The following is a 21,397-nucleotide window of genomic DNA, read 5'->3' as shown; positions in this document are numbered from 1 at the left end:
TGTTGCTACTCGGCAAGAAATCGACTAAGGACCAACTGAGCCCAATCGGGTCTAGCTTTCTTTCAGCTTAAGTACGTTTGACAGATTTGATGCATTGCGGCCTTGAAAAATGATTAGCAACCAATGGCCCGACCTAAAAATCGGATTTCTTTAACCCCTTTCTCAGCTTGAAGCCATTAGATAATGGATGCTGTTGGTACAAACTTGAACTGTTTAGGACCGTGCTACACTACACCAGTTAGCATCTGGGAGCGAAGCAATCATGGTAGAGCGTAGAAAAAAGTAGAAAAACATCCCCAGTAGAATAACATCCAAGTAGCGCCAAAAAAAAAAAAAAAGCGGGGGCGAAATTTTTTCCGCCCAAACGACATCCGTTCCCCATCTTCTGATTGGTCCATTACATGCATATCTAATGCCTTGTTCTCCATGCCTTGTTCTCCACAACACAAACCCAAGATAGGCTTTACGTCTTGTGAGAAATGTTCCTTCCTCACATTAGTTATTTAAAAGGTAAAATGAAAACAAGTGAAAAACGCTCACGGGTATTCGAACCCGCATCACCTGATTAGAAGTCAGGATTACTTCCAACCAGTCCACGAATGATTTAAACACCTTTATTCCTTCTTATATAAATTATTCACTAAAGCCCTAGACATCATGCATGATGAATATGCATAACGCTCGGAGAAAGGCGGGGTCGTGTCTCACGCACGCGCACGTGCTCCAGGGAGTCAGCGAGTCGAGTGTGTGTATGTGTAACCAGGCCGGCGGCAAAATTAAGAGCTCCCCCGGGCCGAGGCCGCTCCTAAGACCTGGCAAGCCAACAACGCCGGGCCGAGCGCACGGGGGGTTTGGAGGGCGAGTTTGCTAAAGAAGGCAAGTGCTTTTACTTCAGTTTGTGTACTTATTAACATTTGTGGAAATGGATAGAGAGCTTGCACGGGCGCCCTCACTGTAGAAAGGTCCGTGTGCACATGCATACGAAGAGACACAGTACGTCTTCCAAAAAGTGTCCGTCTCTAAATATTTTTGGAAATAACCACGAAGTAAATTTTGAAAATGTTTAATTGTGTAGATACTCCAAGCAATATGCTGGGCCTCAACCCATACGAGTTTTATTTCATTCCCCTCACGCCTTACTGCACAATGGTCAATGGAACACAACAGCACTTTTGGACACTGACCAAGTTCCTTGTCTAAATCAATTTCTGTGCTTTCCTATGTAAGCTGTGTACAATTGAATTAAGCCTTCATGTTGTGAAAAGGGGCTGCGGTTGGGATTGGAATTACTTGCCTGGCTTTCAGTCCTTATTTGCCCCTTATGATGAGCATTAAACTGAGGTCTTGCCATGATAACTGGTTGCCAGGCAAATGATTCCAATCCCCAACTGCAACCCTTTATCACATCATGAAGGATATTACACAGCTCACTTAGCAAAGCACTGAAATTGATTAACCCTAACCACCCCAACTCCATCAAAATCCATCACCCCCATTCGGTGGATTTTGGGGGAAATGGTCCAAAGGCCTGGCGTGACTAAATATTGATGGAGTATGATGGACTTGGGCATAATGGCCTGAAGCAGTGCTAGTTGTATCCGATTGATTTTGCCTAGCTTTCTGTACTGCTGTTGTGATAAAAGTCATGTGTAGCAAGTCCATGAATGTCAACCAGTGCAATTGATGGATGTTGATGGACTTGGTCCAGTTCCTAGTAAAATACACTAGGGAGTTAGGGTTAAGGCAAGTAGGTCACAGTTGACCATTGTGCAGCGAGTCGTGAGGGAAAATTAAATTACATGATGCCAAGGATTAGGAGTACCAGCCCAATCAAACATTTTCAAAATTTACTTCGTGGTTTTGTTATTTAAAAGATATTTATACGGACCCTTTTTGGGGGACATACTGTAGAGTCACTGAATTTAAATAGCAAACCTCTGCGCAAACAAGGCTTTGTGTAAGCTCTCTATGTATCTGCAAAATATTTATTTTATGGTTGAATGTTTGTAATACTGAAGAGTAACATTCAACCAAATGCAAACAGATGAGATACACTGTGCTAGATATAACTTCCATGACAAACTATCTGAACAATAACTAGCATTACGCCATTGACAGGGCCTCCTGGGAACTGATAGCATACCTGGGGGAGGGGGGGGGGGTCTATAGTGGAAATATATTGACCCAATCATATTTTGCGTCCACACCAATGGCGAAGCAACGTTTTATTATATTACTATTAGCAACTTTATTGAAATGCATTGATTTGAAACTTTAATCATAAAGGAAATCATCAAAGAAATAAACCAAAAACAGCCAGATTGTGGTTTGATAATGATCAATCCTGATTTTAATCTCTAGTTTTTTTCAGTGGTTGATTGATGCAACACATAGTACACGTAAATACACAGCACATGACACAACTGACTTGATATAAGCAACATTTTGAATGGCACTACATGTCTATGTCGGTAAGGGCCTCAATGTTATTTTAAAAGCCGTGAAATGGGAATTGTCTAAGCGCAAGCAGCAGATGTTCTAGATTAAGCGACTTTTATAAAGTACACATGGTATTAATAACAATAAAGTTTACAGTATCATTTTATGATGAAACTTTTCTTTTCTGGGAGGCTTTAAGACAGCACTGAATATATGGTGCTGTTCCCTCATCCCCTAGTGTAACACTGATTTGGCAGTGTTGTAGTACTCTTACTCGATACTCGTACTCGAGTACTACTCGAGTACATTTTAGAGACCTTGTCCTCGTACTCGTACTCGTACGTCAAAGAACTCATACTCGAAATGTCGAAATTGCACTCGATCACCAAAATACTCGTAATCAAATAGCAGTACTCAAAACAAAAATTGCATAGCTTGACTTACTACGGCCTTATTTTATCGATACTTTCAGTTTGAAATGGTTGATTGGCTTGCGGAGAAATCAAAGTTTCCTGATTTTCCTCTGTGCACGTCCGGACAAACACATTTAATAGCTAGCCATGAGTGGGTCTGTATATCAGTCTGACTGGACCTGGGCCAATTACGCACAATGAACCATTTGCCGTATGGCCGTATTCGGAAATAGAAGTACTCGTACTTGTACTCGTACTCGGAATACAAGTACTCGCACTCATACTCGTACTCGGAAGTACAAGTACTCGTACCCGGAGACCTGTGCTTGTACTCGGCAGTACTCGGTACTCGGGAAAAAAGTACTCGACTACAACACTGATAATTATTTGGCAAGACTGTTTTTCGTTTTAACCCATTAATCCTAGTTTGGGGAGTGGGGCCTAGTGGTTAGCATTTGTGACTCGTGGTCAGAGGGTCAGGGGTTTGAATCCAGCTGCTGGTCATATGTCGTGTCCTTGGACTTGGCAAGTCACTTCACCTCAACTTGCCTCTCTCCACCCAGGAGTACAAATGGGTACCAGTATTAGCTGGGGAGTAACCTGCGATGGACTGGCATCCCATCCAGGGGAAACAGACATATTGTCAGTGGTTTCGTGCCAAGGAAACCGGAGATAAATGCCGGCCTGATGGGTCATATTGGCTTATGACAGAACTTCAGAGCCGGTACGACTTAAAACCGCCCAGCCTATTACTCCCCTGTTACCCCCGAACTACCAGTGTACTCAATGGTTTCATGTATTCTCCTGTGAATAAATACAATGTAGTACAATGTAGTAAAGGTGCTAATGGGTTAATGAGTTCTTCCTGCAAGACAACTCGTCATAGTTTCTTCACGGCATCTTCCCTGCACTGTTTGGAGATGGACTCCGACAGAAGACTGCTAGAGGAACGGACCCAGACCTCCAGTGACTTGCTAGTTGGCAGCTTGGCATGCAGGAGACAAATAGTGCCACCAAGGAGTGTGCCGCAGGCAATACCCTCATTACCTGGAAAGATTGGAGTTAAAAAACACCAGTTCAGCCAAACAGGAATAGAATTGAATTCAATGCGTTTGTTGATCCTGACCATACAAGACACCTTCAATGTTTGCAGGTTTCTGAAAGGTGGAACCTAGTCTGAGGAACAGACATTCACGACGTGGGCAGAGCCACGGTTGAACGATTGATATATCATAGCATGTAAATTTTATGCTACCCGTTCACCAGCCATTCGGAGTGGTTTTTAGAAACTGTGACTTCATTTTGATCTGAAATGTGGACTCAGCTGTTGATTGGTCAATTTGGATGTCCTGTTTTTGTAATACAACAACGGGTTAAAGAAGACCCGATAGAAGGCGTCTGCTGAATGGTCAGAATCTCGAGGTCAAGACGCAGTCTGGTTGTATAATTAACCGCCGAATCTGCTCGCATATCATGGACCCTTAGATATTCCATAGATTAGGCTTTACTCGGAACTTGAAGGCCATTAAATGTTTCAGTACAAACAATGAACAAAAACTGTGCAAAGCAACCAAGACAGAAATACAGTGAAAAGAAAGCTAATAATTTAAAACAATGGATAAAAAAAAATATCTCACCGATTATTTCAACAAGATGGAGGTTCAGCTCCTGGGTCAGTAGGGTCATGACCTTTGACATGGAGACAGTTGCAGCCACTTCGACGGTGAATTTACAGTCGCGTGTTTGCCTCGGCCACTGCTCCCCGAATTCGGCTGTTTGCAATTTCAGAGGTCTAAATGCAATTATTGAGAGAGAAATCAAGGCAATTTTGAACTTTTGAAATTTTGCAAGAGAAAGAAAATGAGTTGTAAGGATACAGATCTAACAGAAATGTTCATGGGGAATAGAGTTATTACTGAATGTGAACACAAAACTCTTTCTACAAAAATGAGCTCAAACTTTGCACAACTATTGTGCATGGAGCGTCTTTTCTTGCATACCAAATTCGGAGAGAAAAAAAAATCTTACACTGCATAACCAAGCTCTTTTTGGGTTAAACCCAAGACAATACAAACTTAACATCAGTTTACACCAACAGTTTACCTTAACAAATCACTGACCAGGACTGGTGAACTATTAACCCTAACTCCCTAGGCCTCTTTGCTAGGATGTAGCCTCAATCCTGCAAAATCCTCCGATTGGCCTCTTGGAAAAATAGCATATAGCCTTAATCCTGCAAATTCCTCCGTTATTTCTTGAATATGGTCCATGGAGGGGTGACCACTGCCTGAATCCTGCAAAATCCTCCGGCTATGACTGTCAATAGGCTGAGGCAGAGGCAGTGACATCCTGGAGCAGTACGGACTAAATTTATGCACGACTGAGCATAAACAACACAAGGTCCGGCCCAAGACCTTGACACAGTGCGTACTCCGAAATCAGCAACGCACTTTTGCCATGTAACCTCAATCCTGCAAATTCCTCCAATTTGCAAAAAGGATTTTGGAGGATTCAGGGCGGTTAGGGTTAAAGAATAGTCTACAGTGTATCTTACTGTTTTTTGTTTGTTTTTGTACACCCCCCCCCCCCAGCTCATGCTTTTACTATTTCTATCAATTGTCCACTTTTAGTTTACCTTAACAAATCGCTGACCAGGATGGGTGAACTAAAGAACATTCTACGGTGTGTTTTAGTGTGGTCTTTGTAGGCTACCTCCCCACCCAGGCTCATGCTGGGGGCTGGGGAGACACAGCCCAGCTCTGCCGTCAGGATTGTGGTTGCGGTCGGGTCTAGGTCGTCTGCTGATAGAGGCGAGAGATTTGGGTTGTCTTGTACCTGAATTAAAATGAGGACACAGAGGACAATCTTAATTTGTGTCTCATGGAGCTCTACCACTTTTTCAGCCAACAAAACCTTACAGGGAAAATATTACAAACAACATTTATTAGCTAGATGATTTGCTTTATAAGGAGAGTGAACATTGAGTTATCTGGTTTGTCGTAGTGAACACAAGATACCGCAATAAACATGGACAGACTGCATTGTATTCAATAACAATGAAGTTTCGTTTTTGGATACGTGGTTACACATATTTTATTGACATGTTATGCAAGAGATACACTATTGATGCATAAAACAATAAATCAAAGACAGCTTTTTCTTTACCTACTTACTTTCAAATTTAAGGTAACATCCAATTTAATTTTTAACTGGGTGATGGAGTCTTTTGGGCTGATGTTTGAGACATTGAAGACAAGTCCCAACGCATCGGGCTTCCAGACTTTGTAAAGCGTGACAACGAGCAGAGTGTCACTACAAAGTTCAATTCTTTCTCGGCCTCTTGGAAAGTTCTGCCAGTCCGTTGGCAGTGGGTTTTGTAAGAGTTCCGGCGGACTTTGAAGGGACATGTCCTCGGGATTGGAGTCCAGAATTGAAACCTCTTTGGTGGGTTGGGCAAGAGATGACAGCGTAGTTGTGGGATGGTTTTGAGAAATGGATGTCCTAGTTTCCAAGAGGTTGAGGTCTGAATTTCCGACTGATAAACTGGACTCATCCCTGGATGGAGAGTCAGCTGAGTTTGTGTTACACTTGACCTCAGAGTAGTCGGGGAGATTTTTGTCGGCATGGACTTGGATCTCTACAAGGTGGTTTGTTTTCTCTTCTTTGGGTTCATGAGCCGTACTATAAACTGTGTCCGGAAGTCCGCAAGGGTCAGTTGCATGAGGACATCCATGATCAACCAACCCCTCATCTTGCAACAAATCGGAATTGGTCTGTCCCACTTCTGTCCGTAAACTTGAGTATTCTTTGCTCAGATCCATTCCTTTAAACTCTTCATACATGCTGGGCTGTTGTTCATGAGTCCTATCTGCAGCTTTGTTCAGAGGTCCACTTAGATGTGTCTCTACATTTGCAGCTGCTGAGAGTTGGTCTTCTTTCGTCTTAAGTGGTGCTTCTTCTAGGAGTTGCTCACTTGGATTTGACGAACTTTGATTTAGGGCGGGTTGCCTGTCATGCTTTGCATTTTTATTGTGCACTGTCTTTTCTTCAGTCAATCCCAGAAGACCATCAAAATTACTATCACCTACTTCATGGCGCTTCTCTGTCCTGTCGGGATTCTCTTCCCGATACCGAGTTTCAGAGGGTTCAATCGGAAGAGGGTCTCTGTCGGAAGACGGAATGTCGAGGTCAGACAACAGGAGCAAGTCTGTTGAACTTGACGATGCCTTTGTGTCCTGGTGGCCTTCGTTGGTAGGCGGCATTTCCGGTGATTTGCGAGATCTTTCTGCTGTGGGCGCTGGCTGGGGCTTTCTGTCAATAGGTTTCTAGAATTGACAGAAAAGTTGATATCATGATTCAAATTCGTGTTGGTTTTAGCTGAAAAATATTTGACATAATGGCATTAAAAGGTGTATATAATTAAGTTACCTACCCAACAAACACAAAATCATTTGAATTCACTCTAAGTTATAGTTGAACAGCAAGTCAAAGGCACCAAGGTAACAGGGACAGGAAAAATGTCACAATTTGGACCCTAAATTTACAGAATGACCCAGATGCCTATGAAAACAATACAAATTCCAATTTGGGTTTCATGTTGGGCATGGTTCCAAATTGGGCACTCACAGCAGTGAAACTTGCATTAAGAATAAGCAACAATTTCCAATGTTAAGCCGTATCCGTATCACGTGGCTACGGCCGGGAATAACACGCGCACCTATGGAAGCCACAGGCTAGCGGCTGCAGCCACTTCCCAAAGACTCGTGTGTTATTTGCGGCCGTCGCCAAGTGATTCAGACCCCGCCTTAGAAGTGTTCTGTCCTCAGACCTTGCTGCTGGTGGTCATAGACTTGTGCAGTCCTCCAAACAATGCCTGGGCTAGCTCCTTCTTCCGACTGTCCTCCTCAGATGGGTCGTCTACGGAGGGGGGATGGGAGCTTGTGGTCCTCCCTAAGGCCGTGGCTGTGCTCAACTGAAGAGAAAATTTTGAAAAGTTGATGAAAAGCTGATCAGTGATGAAACTTGAACCTTATAACTGCATTAAAACTGGAGAGAAACACAAGTCGATTGCAAAGTAGGATTGTCATTCATGCTGTTCCCTAACAAATTCCTCGACAAGAGAAGGAACAATCACATACCTGTACACTTGGCTGTACGACTCTAGCGGGACTGCTCGGTGTAGCAGACGGAGTCACAGGAACTTGACTGTCACTGGTTTTAGGCCGAGTGTGGGATCTTGTAGTTGGTGTCGCCTTGGCATAACCCTGACTGCCCCAGACTCTCTTGACACCATCCAGTTTCAAACCTGTTGAACTACACGTAAAATAATCAGGTGGCAAATATGCATCCAGTAAAGCAGACCTGCAGAGGGTATTGCTTTAACTGAACTAGCCAGCTGACCCCGGCAAAATTTATATCTCCTCGGCACAAACTTCCAACCCCTCCCCCCCCCCCCTTAAAAAATGGGATAAGTTGACTTTACCTCTCTGCCATCTGTGGTTCAGCACTGTTTCCCGATGCTCCAGAGCTCATTGAGGGTTCTGGAGAGACGGATTTTGTTTCCATCCTTCCTTCAGGTGTAGAGATGGAGGTGGTGGTGCCACTCACGACCGAAGGGGATGGGCTTTGGTAGGGCACAAAGTTGAGCCCTGAGAACATAGGTTTCATCTCTGTGGAGAAGACGGGGGAAAAGTTACTTAAGATGAGCTGATATTTTTGGTATCTAAAGATGCGCAAGGCTCGAAGCTAAAAAGTCATTACAGCTCGGGTCGAGGGGATTCTGCCCCTCCCCCCGGCCCTTTTAGGGTTAATAAGCAGCTTGGTGAATGAACTGGAACCTTGTTGCCTAAAAGTCACTGTACCTGGGGATGCCTGTTGCCTCTCTGCCTGCCGCTGCTGCCTGGGTTTATAGGGGGCCGCACCCTGGGCTAGAGCTTCAGACACATACTCATCAAGGAAGGATAAAGTCCAGTCAAACTAAAAGAGGGAAAAGGAACAATTCCAGGAATGAATATTGTCTTGAATTTCCTGTATTGAAAAAAATCATCATGCTGTGAATAGGGAATAGACAGGAAGTTTTTTTGGAGGAGAAAATTCAACCTTTTTAAATTATTGAAGCAGGAAATATCCAGTTATGCAAATAGTTCAAGATTAAGGGGGGGGGGGGGGGAGCACAAGCTGCTCTTACCTGCAATTCCTTGGCAGAGTCTGGTCTGGGGTAAACTTCTTTCATCAAATCCATATCATTGCACAATTCTTGTAACTCGCACGCTCTCTGCAAAATCCAACAACTTTGAAATAAACAAGATGATGGAAATATTTAAGTACGCCATTGTTCAGCTGGCACAAAATGAGGTGACCATTAATGGCAACAACATTTCATCCAGCATAAAAAAGCTTCTTTAAAAATGTTAAGTTTTTGTCCAAGATAAATGCCTGAAAAAGGGTAGACTGAAAATCAATTTGGGACGCCAAACTTTGGAATTTTGAACTTTACCTCAATGACAACCTATTTAAAAGCTATATAGAATCTGTTTCTGCCATGAACTACCCAATGTGTGAACTCGTTTTAGAGTCAAGACGCCTTTTGTCAAATCAGCTTGGATTGGATCCTTAACATTTCTCTACCCTTGCTCTTGAACATATTCAATTTTTTTCTTCAAATTGTATGTTTTATAAACGGAAAAACCTTCTTGTTTCCATTTTGGATTTGTCCAACCCTCTGAAGATACGCTTACGTTTTGGGTTGCTTCTGTGCCCACAAACGCACAAAAGATGTGTACCAGAATAATTGTAGGGTCACAAATTTGTCTCGAAATTTGTACAGTAAATACTCCATAACTTAACGTATGCGGATTTCTTTGGTCTCATTTAAAAGTAAATAACTAAGTAACTTATGTTTTCCTAAAAATAGCAATTTTTCAAGAATTTTGATTCCGCAGTCAAGTGGAGACAGAAGTCAGATTCAAGGTTAATTATATTCAGTTGCTATACAAAGTTACAGATTGCTACCTGTCTGAGTTCCGTCGATGATCCTCTCTGGCCCACCTCAATCGCCCTGGCGACGTCTTCGCTGATGGTCGCGCAGCTAGCAACGGCTTTGGTCAGAGCGGCCATGGGCCATATCTTCATGTCGTCATCTCGTCGCTGCTCCAGCTGGGAGCAGAGAATGCCGATGGTCTCTGTAGCCGGTGGCGCGGAGGGAAGGTGGGCAAACTCCCCAAGAACCTGAGAAGATCCAACACAGAGTTCCATAATATTCAAACATTTTAAACATAGAAGACATTGCCACCTTACCCTGATTAAAAAAACAATTATCGATTGGAACATGTTTATCTTGGATCTAGCTGGTAACAGAAGCATTTCTTCCTGCACTGTACGGTTTTATTTATTCAAAGTTACAATGGGTTATTAAAAAGTTATGATGTGTTATAACATCATCTAACTCCACGTACAGTTCATACCAAATCTCATGGGCAACGGACATTTCATTATGCAGCACCAGAAGCTTGGAATAAATTACCTCACCAAATAAAGCTCAGCCTATCCTTGGAAACTTTCAAATCACACCTTAAGACACACTCGTTTAATGCTTTCAGAAGCGAATAGAGACCTTTTTTGTGTATTTTGCACTAAATAAGAATAGTTTATTATTATTAATATTACTATTAAAGGTTTCTTACCCAACAGCTTATCTGCCAAAGATCATTGGATATGTTCGTCTGATTGAGAAGGGGACGGTAGAGTTGTAGTGCATGTTGTCCTATATCACCACCATTGCTAATATCTACACACACACATGAATACAAAAAGCTGGTAGTAAGATTCGCTTGTCCCAACTGCCTTATGGAAGGCCATTGTGATCTCTTTCATAAAATGTTGTAAAGGAAATGCAGGCGCAGCATAGCATTGTGGGTAGGTCATCGCAATAATCATTGCACATAATCGGTGTGCACAGGTCATTAGCTATACAGGGTGTGTGACTCGTCTTAACAGATTGAGCATAAAGTTGGAAACTGCCATTCTGCAGTAAAGTGGGGCAAAGCAAAAGTTTGAAGGGTGGTCGATTTTTTGTTTTCAGGTGAATCTCAATCTGCAAGTCCTGTTCCACCTTTCCCCATCTTTGTTTGTTCTCTCAAACATCTCTAAAACCTATTTTTATCCTGTTTTATTAGTTGACCGTTCATTAACTTTAATACAAGAGGGATTTTTAAATGCCATTTTCTCAAAAAGTGAACATTGAACCCCCACATGTTTGATACCATTAGAAAGCTCTTATAATGCAGAATCCAGAAATACAATTATCTCAATTCTTAAACAGTCCAACTTTATGCTCATTACATGTATGTATACGACTGGTCGAATGTATCATACAATGTAGTGCATATCACACCTATCTGATACACCGTGCCCTCTGGAGACATGCACACAATAGAGAACGAAAGATTGTATACGTCTCCACAGGGCAATTTCAATAGATGAATACGTCTCCACAAGGTTTTCACGAAACAGATATTTGGATTTTACTCAAAAACTAGGAATTTCCAAGGTATGTCGATCCGTCGCAAATGGTAGAATTTTAGAAAAGGGATATTAAGTCCGACTTTCAGCCGAGGAAATTAATTCTGGTTAAAATAAGAGCATTTTGAAACACCACTTTCAAACTCGAAAACTTTAGTACACAAGAACAAAGAAATGTCTCCACAAGGATACAAATTTCAGTATTGCAGAGTATACAGTGTTTATGAAATACGCATGTGAAGGACAAAACCCAATATTGAATGCATGCAAACAGTCGACAAATGTGAACCAACCGTATTTATTTTGCACAAGGGCATGGTAATTTGTACCTTTTGGGGTCATGTGTGACTGAAGTTGGAATTTATTGTCGGAATAATGATGACTTCATTTACCTACCTTTCTTTAGTACCGTAATGACATGATTAGCAAGATTTTCAGGTACTAGATCTCCACCTATCAGCAGGACTTGAGTTATAGTGTCTAGATACCACTGGATTGATGGCTGGTATGTGGACAGAGAGTTAAAGGAATTACCGAGTGTGTCTATAAAGTTACTTAGTTGATAATGAAGATAATGAACTGTCTAGAATATACTTCTTATATATTTTGTTTAAAATATTCAAGAAGGCTGTACGAAACATGATATCCATACAACCATTATCACATTATTCTCGTCATATGCAAATGCATAGAAACCATTTCCAATTCTTTACAGGGTGAGTAAAAAAAAACCGGAACCCAAACCCCAAAACTATATTTCTATTTAAGAAAATATGTAGCACCAAAAATAATAATGACTGGAAAGCCAATTTCATAAGCCACTTTTAGATGAAAAGATTACTGAAATTGGTCAATCCGTTCAAAGAGTATCACCATTTAAACACAATGACCCTAAAACCTCTCTCGTCCAAAAAATGTGATTCCAACAATCGTCGTCACAATTGTCTTCAAACATCACCAGCGATGAATTCTTAGTTTTAAACGTTAACAATATGCAACAAAGTCCTTTTGAAGGCCCGTCTTTTAAAAAAATATGATTTTATAAATCATATTGTTTGCCTAACCAGGGTTGTTAATCAAAATACTGTGAGTTGGTGACAGTTGTTGAAACAAGTATTCCGTATCATTTTCTTTGTTGTTCCAAACAGTCTAAACACACAATATATTGCATTTTTTTTTGGACGAGACAGGTTTTAGGGTCATTGCGTTTAAATGATGATATTCTTTGACTGACTGACTTGTGATATACGTGTATATCCACTACAACACTGTCATTTGGTGTATGTAAGGATATTGGTCAGCGAGTTGCACGATCTTGGACAGCAGGTCCCGTCTGATGAATTTGTCCCTGGTACTTTGCAGGAACGTCAGGAGCCGATCAGTGATCACCTCCACGTTGACACTGGTCGTCATGCGGTACAGGAGATCCAAAGTCTGTATGAAGGAGTAAAAACAGTAGTGGGTGATGCTAACAAAAAGTTTTCTAATCATAGGGTTTGCGACGTTAGGGAGGGGGGGGGGTCTCATTAGGAGATGCTGCCCACTGTAGAAAATGTACATATGTGCACATTCACATTTTTTAACCCTTCTTCCTTTTTGTAATGTACTGTTTTAAATGGTTCTAAACTGATTCATGCTTTAACGTAATGTATATAGGATCACTTGCCTCTTGTGCATTTTATTCCGTTGAAGCACAACAAAGTTGCTCAAAATCTTAAGGGTGCATAACAACTAACTTGAAGTTTCAGGCAGTGGATACTATACATTGTGAGAAAAACTCAGAAACACAATGTTTGGGGTCTCATAACCAGATTCCATTGCTGACGCAAGTAAAAAAAAAACTGTGCCTGCAGGCACACTTTTTTAAAACCACCTTCAAATATCGTTTTCTTCTGAATGATAGCCTTTCAGGCGGAATAACTTCACAGGGTACTTGGTACAAATCCTGTCCTCACTTTGAGTAAGTACCTTGGGTACTTTGCCGGGTAACTGTAAACGTTCCTACGTGCCTTTAATGCAGAAATTTGCCAAGCAATACTTTCTGCTTGGAAGCCCCATGGAATGTGCACGTTGTTAAAATACCAAACTGGTTTATTCATTCCAAGGTTTCCAAATCTGACCTTTAATTTGATGGTGTCATCGGCATCGTCCAGGCAGTCAATGACGGTCAGCTGGTGCTCCTCCGCACAGCTTGGGAACACTTTCAGTATTGCACTTAAAGCACAAATCCCTGCCACCAAAAAAAACCCCCAGAATAATTTGCTAATTTCTAATATGGTAAAGATAGGAGTTTGATTTGGAGATATGAACCCCAGACCAATGAACGGCAATGCCAGTGTTCTACCTATCAAGCTTTTCAAATTTCCGAATGGCTACAAATTAATAAAGACAATCTCATGAACTGCTTCATAAACTGTTCATTTATATCTTCAAACATATGATCAAAAATATTTGCAATCTGTTTATGCTGGATTTCCTTTTTATATATGGTTGTTGCTATGCACGCATTCTGACAGCATCTCTTCTAGGAATAACACTATTTGACGATAGAAGCAGGAGATACCAGTTTCAAACAGTAAACATTGGGTCTAGCTCTATTTATTCCCAGTTCATGCGTCCAAGACTGAGTTTTACAAGTCAAGTGTGGTGACTCATGTTTTGAATCCGAGTGCATGTCAAGTCCCGAGTCTATGTGAGTCAAGAGATGTACGTGACTCAGTTCAAACTCAAGTCGGAGTCCGAGTCATGAGTGTGATGAGTCATGAGTGTCTGCTATAAATCAATGTCAATGATCCTCACCCATGTATTTCAGGTTATAGTTCAAGGATTTCAGGAATTTGCTGATGCATGTAGCGGCCTTGATCAGTAGTTGTTCCTGTGGATAGATGCTGGCGACGGTGATCAGGCACTCATACTGCACAGCTGACAAAAAAAATAACATCCAACGATTCACAGTTTAGTTAAGGTACAATGTGAGGGGCAAATTCTAGTTAAACTCAGTCAGAAAATGAAAATTGACATAACTTGCACAAGATTATGTCAAGATTATGACAGCCATTTTGTAAAATAAATGTCACGTCGTCTATTCAGACTCACCGAAGGCAATATTGTGGCTCAGTGCCGAGGTCTGCTGAATCACATCATCCAGGAGATCATACATTAAACTGCTGTAGCTGTGAAAGAAAAGAAACCATACATACTGGAATTTGTATCCTTGTGGAGACATTCCTTTGTTCTCGTGTACTAAAGTTTTTAAGTTTGAAATTGTAGTTTAAAAATGCTCTTATTTTAACCTGAATTAATTTCCTTGGCTGAAATTTGGAATTAATATCCCTTTTCTAAAACTCTTCCATTTGCGACAGATCAACATACCTTGGAAATTCCTAGTTTGTGAGTAAAATCCATATATCTATTTCGTGAAAACCTTGTGGAGACGTATTCATCTATAGAAATTGCCCTGTGGAGACGTATACAATTTTTTGTTCTGTATTGTACACACGTCTCCAGAGGGTACGGTGTATCAGATCAAAAGCTTGTATACAGACACTGGATAATGTATTTCTTTTACTTTGTTCTGTGAGTAAGCTGTTGACAGAAGTGGCATTGTTATATCATGTGCTTGGAAAGTGTAATTTCACTGGTCTGGGATGGCCACGCATCTGGACAATAAAAATGCACGTCACACACTGAGGATGATATCGCACTGCGTTCATTGCGCGCATTGCGTACACGTGTTGAACCTACTGGCGCGATAGCTTTGCGCAATGAGAACTGTAACGTCAAACGCTCAGCTCAAGACATCAAAACCTTCAGTTATCAAAGGTTACATCGCAGTGACTTAATTTATTTCTCACACAAAAAGTTACGAACAGTTATCTTTTTGAGTTATTGGCACGATATAACAAAACAATTGTTGACTGCTGTGATGTGGGATATGCCGTTTTTGACCCCCTTGGGGCGCATAGCACCCTCAGCTTCACCTCGGGTGCTATGCGCCAAAAAACGTCATATCCCACATCACAGCAGTCAACAATTATTAAACATCACCTGGACTGAACAGTATGTTTTCATAAATGTTCTGGAGAAACTGGGAACCAAAAAATGAAGAAACTTCATTTTTTTCTCAAGCTTACTGTTCGTCTCCTTCACCCAGTCTCGCCAGCATCCGGAGTAGTCGGATCTGCATCCAAGGAGCCGAGATACCGTGGTACTCAAAATCGGACGACAACTTGTGTTCCGCGACCTGCCTCAGGACAGCCACTAGAGGGCGCACTAGCTGTTTGTTTGCGGCAGGGTTCTCCTAAATAGGCCAATCAAATTCATATATCAAGAAAGAAATTCTTTCAAAAAAATTTAGCACGGTAACCACCCCACCCTAACCCTGACCTCTTAAACGACAGAAACAAATCCATTTTATTTACAGAGGTTTCCTTAAATTAACCCTAACTCCCTAGGCCTTTTTGCTAGGATGTAGCCTCAATCCTGCAAAAACCTCCAATTGGCCTCATGGAAAAATAGCATTATAGCCTCAATCCTGCAAATTCCTCCATTATTTCTTGAATATGGTCCGTGGAGGGGTGACCACTGCCTGAATCCTGCAAAATCCTGCAGCAGTGACTGTCAACAGGTTGAGACTTGGCCAGTGACATCCTGGAGCAGTACGGAGGATTTCAAGCATAATCAAGGCCTATATTTATGCATGGCTGAGCCAAAACAACACAAGGTCTGGCCCAAGACCTTGACAAAGTGCATCTTACGAAATCAGTAATGCACTTTTGCCATGTAACCTCAATCCTCCAAATTCCTCCACTTTGGCAAAGAGGGTTTTGAAGGATTTCAGGGCGGATTTCAGGTCCCCCCCCCCTTAAAAAAAAAATGAAAAGTGAAAATGTCATTGAATAAAAAAACAAGAAAATTCACAACCAATTTAAGCACTGTGACCTAAAACATCTTCTAAAAAAAACTTTGTTTCGCTCCTTTCTTTCATCAATTATTGCCCGGAATTCCTAAACCTACCCATTCAAAGTAGTCAGTCGACTTGTCTCATATTTCAGAGTCCTTGGGGACTCAGGAAAGGACTCAAAACACAAAACAAAACTCTGGATCAAACTACAATCCACTCCATATCATCAACCTGTCCATACACATTTCAGATCACACAGTTCGTTAGGATGGTGGCAAGTCCTCACCTTGATCAAGTCGCTGTGGATATGCAGAGCCGCGTTAGTCACGGCGGAATCCCGGTCGCACAGCGCCTGCTTGAAGAGTGCGTCTGGATTCTGCAGCATGTGAGGGGCTTTGGTGTACAAGGCGCGCAGCGCTAGGACGGCTTTCTTCCTGACCAGGGCCCTGTTGGTAGAAGAAACAACAGCCAGAATGAGGAGTGCATTCTGTTCTCATAAACCATGCAAACATTGCTCTAAATGATATGTTTTATCAGACTTAAAATCCATTTTATGACTATAACTACAGTTATTATGCACACTGTTGAATTGTCCAAAATGTACGTCTGACACAGTGGTAAAGTAAAGTCTGTCACGAGCCAATGTGGCTCATCAGGCCGGCGTTTATCTCCGGTTTCAGTAGCATGAAACGACTGAGAATATTTCTACTCCCCCTGGATGGGCTGCTAGTCCATCGCAGGTTACTCCCCAGCTAATACCGGTACCCATTTATACTCCTGGGTGGAGAGGGGCAAGTGGGGGTGAAGTGGCTTGCCCAAGGACACAATATATGACCAGCAGCTGGATTCGAACCCCTGACCCTCTGATCATGAGTCACGAACCCTAACCACTAGGCCACACACTCCCTGAATTGTCCAAAATGTACGTCTGACACAGTGCAATGACCCCAAAGTGGAATTAGGTAACTTTTATGAGTATGTCTTCTTCTTTTTTGAATTCTTTATACAGCCCCAAAACCTGTACTGCTTCCAAGAGACCCAGTTGAATTGTAACCTATATTGCGGCAAGTGCTCACTTTGGATGCTTGAGTTTCTCTTCAACCAACGGGAGGACAGCTGGGACCATCTCTGAGCCAATCAGCTTGCAGACGGCGGTCAACGCCATGCAGTTGTGCAGCATGTTGGTGCTGCTGAGGTCTCGCTGTAGGGTGTTGACGAGCAGTAGGATCAACTCGTGGTTCTCGTGCAGGAACAAGCCGATGGCCAGATAACCTAGCATGGGATCCATAACACAGCCTTAGTTACTTTTAGGACCCCTTCACCTAATTAGCTGGGAAGGCTAGATTTAATTTTTATTTCTGATTCATGGCTCTGAAGGATTTTTTTAAAAGGGAAGTAAAGTTCGAGAGCAATTGGGTTGACAAGCGATGCATGTAGAGTGGTTGACTTGGGAAAAAAATAACAATGGCGAAAAAATAGAGGGGTCCTAAAAGTAACTAATGCCCATAACACAAACATTCTTAATAGTTGTGGCCACTCTGGAAAATTTGAGTACATGTAACAGAAGCCTGCTGCAGTGGTATCTGATCTCGCTGAATCCAACAAAACCAACAACATTATTATGCATGTGAATCCTGAATCCAACGGACGCCAGTAGCAGAGAGTGCAGCTTTCTGAATGGAGCAAACACTGACAGTATCTGAAGCTCACAGAATTTGCCCACAAATCCGTCAACTGGAGCAAAATGGCTTGCCCAACCAAAGAAGATCCAACAGAAATATTGACTGCTGGTGGATATTGATTGATTCTGTCAGATTCTGTTGGCACGCCTAAATAATATAACAACTCCTTACCCACTCTCTTTGTTGCAAGCGATCCCTGCTGAGCAAGCTTGATTGCACTGATGTAACTGAAGCCCGCGGTGTAGCCCAGTAACTCACAATACATGATCCGGACCAGGTATTCCTTGATTTTAGCCTTTAACAAGAGAACACAAATATTTGCCAAACTTCACAAATAAACTGATACTAGGCATAACCAAAACAGCTTTAAAAAAACCCAGACATCTGTACCATGGAATAATGTCCAAGTCATCCAAATCCATGAATTAATTCTGTAAAAGCTTCAAATCGTTTCATCTATCCCCACGTAAAGTCTTAGAAGAGGTCAACCTTCCTGAATCCTGCATAATCCTTCAAATTCTCCTGGTGGATTTTGATGGATCGGGATGCGGCTTACCACTGTCGTATCAGGCTGTTGCAGCTTCAACTTGAGAAGTTCCAGCTCCTTCTGAATTGCCTTCTCTTCTTCCTAAATAGAATTTAAGACAAGAGCATTAAACAACCTCAATATCGTCGATGTGGCCGGCAGCCATAGGCGCCTTTACGTGCCAGCGGCCCGACCACGTTGTAGCCGCGTCCTTCGCATTTCAGCATACCAGCTGCGAGTAAGGATGATTAGCCTCCCAAATTATTATTATTATTATTATCATCATTAATAATAATATTAATAATTTGGGAGGCAAATCATCCTTACTCACAGCTGAGAAGCTAAATTGCGAAGGCCCCAGCTACAACGTGGTCGAGCCGAGGGCATGTAAAGGCGCCGTTGGCAGCCGCCATACGACCAATGCCTGACCACGGAGCACAGCCAGAGATCGAAAGTGTATGATTTTTGCGGAGGGAGGAAAACCGGAGAACCCAGAGAAAAAACTCTACTCACACATGGTCCGAGCAGGGAATCGAACCCGGGCCACTGTGGTGAGAAGCGAGCGCTTTACGAACAAGCCATCCATGCCACCAGTATAGGCCCTATTCACTGAGGAACATACTAAAGGAGAACAATCACTCAGTTGTCCAAATGCAAGGGCATGATGCTGAAAGCAGCAGTTGAGAACAGTAGTATTTTGTTAAATGTGGTAAAATGCTGCTAACCACACTGTACGCTGCACTAAAGTTCTACAATTGATACAGAGATATGAAGCCGACACGATGGAACCCAAGACATTTAAAAAGCAAAACATTTCATGCACACTCAGATCAACCACTAGATATTATTTTCTGTTGGATATCACTGTTTTCTTGTTTGAAATTTTTTTTTCTTTTCGAAAACTAAATTCAGGGATATAAAAAGGCGAGTGAAGTTGGTGTGATTTCGTTTTGCACACTGATTGTCTAATTCGGTTTCAGAGTGACACCAATTACTAGAACGATGTCCTATGAGTGATATCTATTTTAGATCAGTGAGAATGGATGGACAGTGCCAAGGGTAATAACTTTAATTTCAAAAAGACAAAAGGACATAAAGTTTGTTTTGTCTTAAATTTTGTCAAACACTCACCGTTTTTGAGCGGGCCTTTCTGATGCTCCGTATCAAGTTATGGAAGCCCGGCGAGACGTCCATGTTCCTGGAGCCCAGGCTGTTCATGATGAACCCGGACACGGAGGAGAATGTCTTCTCCATGACCTCAGACATCCTCTGCCGTGCGGACGGAACCCAAAGATGCGATTCACCAGAACATCTAGACGTGACAAAACACTTCAGTGAGAACTGAGATACACATTTTTGTAATTATACAAATTACAAAGGTTGATTTTGTCTGATTTAAAATCCAGGGAGGTGGGAAACAATTATTGAAACAATTATTTGAAAGAATTATGTACCGGCATCGAACAGGCAAACAAAACGTTTACGGCAATGGGTTACGTTACTTGTTAGGCCTAGCCCCACTAGTGTGGCCGTCGGTATGCTGCGCTGATCGCAGCATACCGACGGCCACACTAGTGGGGCTACGTTAGGCCTAGCTTCATGAGCTAGAAGGAGATGTAGAAGTTAATGCTAGCATTAATCATAATGTGATAACAATCATATTCTAGTGATAATTTTTAAAAAAAACCCATATGTTAGCAAAATACTGACTGGCTTAAAACAAAGAACAAGGAATTCTTCACGAAAATGGTGCAACAGCAAAAGATAATAATGCAAGCTTGCATTCCTCCCCTCCTCTCCACTCCAGCGAGCTGTCAAACAGATTCGAATACCATCAACTCACTGTAGAAAAAAAGAGCCTATATTTTACCGTTTTGCACTGGTGGTTGATGAGTCTGTGAGCTGTTCGTGTCACGACTGTGTTACATTACAATACACAACTAAGTTGTAGCACCCACTTTTTAGTACACAGCAGACAGTCGTCGTTTAATAGCGCCACCACGAGGCGAAGATTCTCACGTGTTTATGAGATCGGTTTAATCGGATCGCCCACTGCCGCCTGCCTGCGCCTGTGTGACACTGACAGTTCGTCTGCGGAACTCCCGGGTTTATGGTGAGCTTACCTTTATTTTTTAATAAAAACATTTTAAATTGTAATTTATATTCGAAAGAATGTTGTATCCAGACGCCACTTCTGTGGTTGTGTACAAAGTCAATGGAGAGTTAAGTGCCTTTTCAAAGTATTTTCTCACTCCCAAAATTCATGTCTTTTTTTATTTCAACATTTTTTGCAATGACTGACCTTCAATTTTTTTTTCATTGAGATATTATTTATAAGCCAGTATGATGAAAAAAGTGGCGTCAGGATGCAACATTCTTTCCATTTGATCGATAGTATGGAAAATAAAATGTAGAAATTCTAGCACGTAGGATTTGTAGCACATCTGTCATGTCTATGTCACGTGTTTACATCATACAGGGCCAATTGATACTGGAATACCTCCGTAAATCAAGTTTTAAACTTTATTTACGGAGGCCACACCGCGAAATCTACCGGCGGCGTTCACATTCCGACTTTGCATGTTGTACTTTATTTACACTTAAGAAGCACACTCGCCTTGTAGCAATAAAGAAGTGTCCCCTTTCGCAGACGTCTACTTTTCGTGTAATTTCCAGGCTCGTTTTCACACGTTTGAGTATCTATAAATTAAATTCCAACATCGAAAAGATCACGCACAATGCATGTATGCTGGATACACACAATGCATGCTGGATCACGTTGAATTATATGTGATTTGAAATAAATTATATGGCATGCAGTGGCTATTGTACGAAAGCCCGTTTTACCTCTTTCTTTTTCACGGCTTCTCTTTCACAGTGGTGCGTTTCTCTTTCATGATATATGTAGATTGCC

At 41.9% G+C, this 21,397-nt stretch overlaps 1 protein-coding gene across 1 annotated transcript; it reads right to left on the bottom strand.

Annotated features, from left to right (window-relative positions):
• Positions 1 to 3,161: 3,161 nt before the first annotated feature.
• LOC119745836 (AP-4 complex subunit epsilon-1-like) lies at positions 3,162 to 20,554 on the bottom strand. The gene is made up of 23 exons (XM_038222469.1): positions 20,354 to 20,554; positions 19,615 to 19,795; positions 18,514 to 18,585; positions 18,129 to 18,252; positions 17,352 to 17,547; positions 16,562 to 16,721; positions 15,506 to 15,672; positions 14,469 to 14,545; positions 14,172 to 14,294; positions 13,493 to 13,602; positions 12,667 to 12,806; positions 11,769 to 11,881; positions 10,535 to 10,638; positions 9,864 to 10,079; positions 9,040 to 9,126; positions 8,714 to 8,828; positions 8,335 to 8,521; positions 7,991 to 8,165; positions 7,681 to 7,824; positions 6,026 to 7,177; positions 5,488 to 5,687; positions 4,490 to 4,644; positions 3,162 to 3,899 (listed from the first exon to the last, which is right to left on the bottom strand). The coding sequence occupies exons 2-23, from the start codon at positions 19,747 to 19,749 to the stop codon at positions 3,733 to 3,735; spliced, it is 4,119 nt and encodes a 1,372-aa protein (XP_038078397.1). The 5' UTR covers positions 19,750 to 19,795; positions 20,354 to 20,554; the 3' UTR covers positions 3,162 to 3,732.
• Positions 20,555 to 21,397: the final 843 nt, after the last annotated feature.

The sequence above is a fragment of the Patiria miniata genome, unplaced genomic scaffold (assembly GCF_015706575.1).
Source record: "Patiria miniata isolate m_02_andy unplaced genomic scaffold, ASM1570657v1 HiC_scaffold_7, whole genome shotgun sequence".
Classification (NCBI taxonomy): domain Eukaryota; kingdom Metazoa; phylum Echinodermata; class Asteroidea; order Valvatida; family Asterinidae; genus Patiria; species Patiria miniata.
Note: the sequence above shows the minus strand (reverse complement) of the source record. Positions and strands in the feature narration are given on the sequence as shown.

Excerpts from the sequence above, each read along its gene's own strand:
- LOC119745836 (XM_038222469.1), bottom strand. The coding sequence starts at position 19,749 with ATGTCTGAGGTCATGGAGAAGACATTCTCCTCCGTGTCCGGGTTCATC. Across the intron at positions 14,295-14,468 it reads GAGCCACAATATTGCCTTCG|CTGTGCAGTATGAGTGCCTG; the intron begins GTGAGTCTGAAT and ends TTTTTTTGTCAG. Across the intron at positions 7,825-7,990 it reads TCGTACAGCCAAGTGTACAG|TTGAGCACAGCCACGGCCTT; the intron begins GTATGTGATTGT and ends TTTTCTCTTCAG.